The following is a 3,695-nucleotide window of genomic DNA, read 5'->3' as shown; positions in this document are numbered from 1 at the left end:
AAAGGGGGAAAAAAGTGCCAAAATTTAATTTCATTTTGTGTGTATTAGTACTTTTATTTCTAAAACTTGGCTCTTAGAATCTTGTTCCAACAAGCATCACGTAGTTATTATGTATTAATCTTGATATTTTAACGTTCAAGCTGGACCTATACAGGTGGTTAGGTCCCTTTTTTTAATTAAGGTGCTCTTTTGTTTAGTCTCTTTCCAATGATACCAGTATTAATTTTCAGACTGATGTTTTAATTTTTTTTAGTATGATCTGACTGCTTATCTCCCCTGAGTGACTGTGATTTCATCATCTATGACTGATGCAACAACCACTGTTTCTAAAGTCAGTTGCGGTCATAAGCAAGCTAATTCTTAGGGTTTTAGGGGAGTTAGTTTTAAAGTGTTATTTGTATGTCAACACATTAGGTGGTAAGGCACCGGACATCCTGTATAAGTACTGCTTGGCCGTTTTATGGTACATTTAAGTAAATATCATTCTAGTTGTTAAAGCCTAGAATGTTAAAATTGCTTCGTATTTAATATTTGGCTTACGCGGTTAATTTATTATCTTGCCACACCTCTTTGTATTTATATGGTTGTGGTATGTTTTTGAATTGTGTACATGAATTTCCTTAGCAGTGCTTAGTTCATCTTTTAGTCTTTATAATGGGAAGTGATTCTTTCAGTACCAAATCATTCCACATATGTCATGTGATAAAGTGTACTGCCATGTGTATGTTGGTTTTACAAATACAACCTTTTTTTTATTACTTGAAATTTACTCTTTCATTTTATTTATTTTCCTTCTGACCCCTTACTAGGTAATAGAAAGTTTAATTACATTGTGGACCTTTAACCCTCGGTACAGTTGAAGTAAGCCATGCCAGTTGCCCAGCCACTGTTACTGTTCTGTTCTTAAACACATCGTTAATTTACTTACAGAGGCCATCCCAGCTCGGACATCGGGTATGCATGTGGTACTCCTTCAGCGTGAAGGAAATTCTCCTTTGGCGAGTGATATTCTTCAAGAAGTTCATTCCGTTGACAGTTTTTCAAAGTTGGCTTTCAAATAATTGTGGGTATTCTCGAGGATAGGGTAAAGATTTGTTTTAGCTGTAAAAATCTGCTAAACATTATTCACCTCAAGGTATTTTTTTTTTAAAATTTGTATTACAGAAGGAAGTAACACCTCTGCTAAACTTAGGCCCTACTCAATACAAGAATAAATTATGTTCAAATACAGAAATAAATAAATAAATTAATTACTGTTGAGATTTCCAAACAGCACTTGACTAGATGAACATGTTAAGAGAGAGACACTCAAGGTGTTAAAACTTGAACTGAAGGAGTTAGGTCATTTCTGGAAAAAGCCTTTCGAGAAAAGACTGGGCAGAGTAGTCACTATCGCCCTCTTTGGTAGCGTCCTCTCCGAGGTAAACATGTTCCACAACTGGAAGAAAGCAGCAGAATGTGAGAGAAATACTAAAGCATTTTGTCAGGCGCTTGGAAGCGGTGCGCTCAGCAGAGACCCTTACCATCGTGGTCGTTCTCCCCCTCTGTGTCTGCCACAGCGACCTCCTCGCCGCCCTGCTGCTGATCCTGGTCGTCGTCGGTGTCGATCAGAGAGTGGTAGGATGGCAAGGGCGAAGGCGTCGTGCCGAAGGGGCGCACGGGCAGCGGGCCGACCGACGTGGGCTTGGTCACCTGGGGCCTCGGCGTCGTGGGGACGGTCCCCATCAGTGACGCCACCGCCCCGATGGGCGACGACTGGCCGTTCACCTGGGAAGCAGAAAGTCGTTAGTCAGGACGGTCTGGAGCCGCCGGTACGGAGACGGTGTGCTGAGCGCCGCTGAGCGCCGCTAAGCGCAGTCCTCACCGCGAGCAGCTGTGCGGCCTGCTGCTGTGCCTGCTGGATGGCGGCGGTCTGCTCGGCGGCGGTCACGTTGGGCGTCATGAGGAAGAGGAAGGGCCCCCTGCCGGGCACGTCCAGGACGAAGGCATCGAACGACTGCTTGGGGGGCGCCGACGTCTTGGGCGGCAGAGACGGCGCCGCGGTCGTGGCGGCGGGCGAGGGGCGTGCTCCAGGGCGGCCGGGGCGCGCTGTGGGCCTTCCCGGACGCGCGGGCCGCGGCGGCGGCGGTGGCGGAGTCACGGACACCTCTGCAGGGGTCGCCGGCGGCGGGCTGCTGGTGGCGGCGTGGGCGGGGGCGGGCGCCGCCTCGCTAGCTGCCGCCCCTTGCTGCTGCGCCGCGACGGCCGCGGCGGCCTGCTGCAGCTGCGCGATGGCCTGCGCTCCACTGGAACACGAAGGTGTGTTGCGTGTGTCCGACTGTGCCGCGGAGTGGACTTCCCCGTGCGCTACTACTTGGCTACTCACCTCCCCGCGGACAGGTTCTGCCCGATGTTGCTGAGCAGCGGGCCCACGATGGCGCCCACGATGGGGCCCAGGGCCGTGCCCAGGGTGCTGAGGAAGGACTGCGTGGCGGGCGAGAGCTGCTTCTCGTCGCCTGTCGCCCCTGCCTCGCCGACGCGCACCTCGTCCCGCACGCCAAGCTCGTGCTCACCGCTGTCCAGCTGCTGGACGTCGACGCGGAAGGTCTCGGGCGCACTGGCGAGCACGTCCTGCAAGGACTGCCGGGCCGGGGCCTCGACGGGGAGCTCTGGCGCGAGCGGCGACCCAAGGCAGCACGCCGCCGACAGAGCCGTCAAGGCCATCACCAAGCTCAGCCGCCTCGTCTGCGGGGGATGGGAATGTGAACGCACTTGGGGGCACACGGAGCGCACTCCACTCCAAGGCTCCCCGACTTACCTTTGCCATGGTGCGACGTGTCTCCGTGCTTCGCTGTGCTCTCGGCTCGTCTCCCTTCGCCTCCACCCCGTTTACTGACGAGGCGCGCGTCGTCGTCCCGCCCTAAATAGTCGGCTGTGTGGGTGCTGGAGAGAAAGGAGGCCAGGCCGGCCGGCCAGGCACCCCGACGCGCTGGCTCGGCTCGGACCGCTCGGACCGCCAACCGCCACTCACCCTGCTTGCCCGTCATCGTCACCCCTAGACAACTCTCACTCCGGCCTGTCAGTGCAATACCGTAGACTGCGGCTCCACGGTAGGGGTCTGGGCGCGAGCTCCTGTAGAACGGCACTGGCTGACCTAGCCATGTGAATGTTCCCAAAGACAGCATTCCCCAGGTAATGCGGCGAGAGGGGGTTGCCTGCTAAAGACCAAAGGCGCTCTCAGCTTACCTATGAGCTATGCTGGAGCAACGTGTTCTGACGGAAGGATGGGGCCTCAATAACATTGCCTTGACAGCGCCTACAACGCGCTGGATAGGCCAACCTGCCAAGCATATCTGTGGAGACAGCGGCCCGCCTCGGGGCCCGCCCGCCCATTGCGGTGCGGAGGAACCTCATACAAGGGTTGGCGTTTCAATGCAAGTGCCACCTACAAACCGAAATGAACAAAAAGCCTTGCTCGCCCCTTACCGGTATCCTGACCGCAGCTCCCACACGTTTAATAACGGTTGCTCTTTCTGTACCAATTCACGTGATTCAAGTGTCCGACTCGTGTCACTCAAAGGCAAGGCAGGGGTTGGGTTGGGAGATAGGACTAAAGCTGCTCTCGGCCTCCTGGCCCTTGCAGAGGGTCGCGGATGTACCCCTACATGCGGTGCACGCCTTGTCCGTCGGTTGGTGAGCGGCAGCCAATGTTATTG

The 3,695-nt window shown here is 54.1% G+C and overlaps 3 protein-coding genes across 5 annotated transcripts in view; 1 reads left to right on the top strand and 2 right to left on the bottom strand.

The window, feature by feature from the left end:
* Window positions 1-765, top strand: part of LOC113210265 (enolase-phosphatase E1) — a gene marked incomplete in the record, with an annotated part of 15,545 nt that extends 14,780 nt beyond the window's left edge. The window contains 1 exon segment of the mRNA XM_052263674.1: window positions 1-765. Within this exon segment, the coding sequence (XP_052119634.1) occupies window positions 1-77 (77 nt within the window).
* The window catches only part of LOC113210258 (pre-mRNA-processing factor 39), a 16,997-nt gene that overhangs the window by 6,210 nt on the left and 7,092 nt on the right, over window positions 1-3,695 (bottom strand). The window lies entirely within an intron of this gene.
* LOC113210278 (uncharacterized) lies at window positions 1,059-3,238 on the bottom strand. The gene is made up of 5 exons (XM_052263676.1): window positions 2,798-3,238; window positions 2,366-2,724; window positions 1,865-2,285; window positions 1,524-1,767; window positions 1,059-1,438 (listed from the first exon to the last, which is right to left on the bottom strand). The coding sequence occupies exons 1-5, from the start codon at window positions 2,804-2,806 to the stop codon at window positions 1,338-1,340; spliced, it is 1,134 nt and encodes a 377-aa protein (XP_052119636.1). The 5' UTR covers window positions 2,807-3,238; the 3' UTR covers window positions 1,059-1,337.

This window comes from Frankliniella occidentalis, unplaced genomic scaffold, assembly GCF_000697945.3.
Source record: "Frankliniella occidentalis isolate FOCC.00 unplaced genomic scaffold, Focc_3.1 Scaffold13, whole genome shotgun sequence".
Taxonomy (NCBI): domain Eukaryota; kingdom Metazoa; phylum Arthropoda; class Insecta; order Thysanoptera; family Thripidae; genus Frankliniella; species Frankliniella occidentalis.
This window is presented reverse-complemented; position numbering and strand designations above follow the sequence as displayed.

Bases quoted from the DNA above. Each gene is read 5' to 3' on its own strand.
- LOC113210278 (XM_052263676.1), bottom strand. The intron at 2,286-2,365 runs GTGAGTAGCCAA...TTCGTGTTCCAG, and splicing joins CAGAACCTGTCCGCGGGGAG to TGGAGCGCAGGCCATCGCGC. The intron at 1,439-1,523 runs GTAAGGGTCTCT...GCTTTCTTCCAG, and splicing joins GGGGGAGAACGACCACGATG to TTGTGGAACATGTTTACCTC.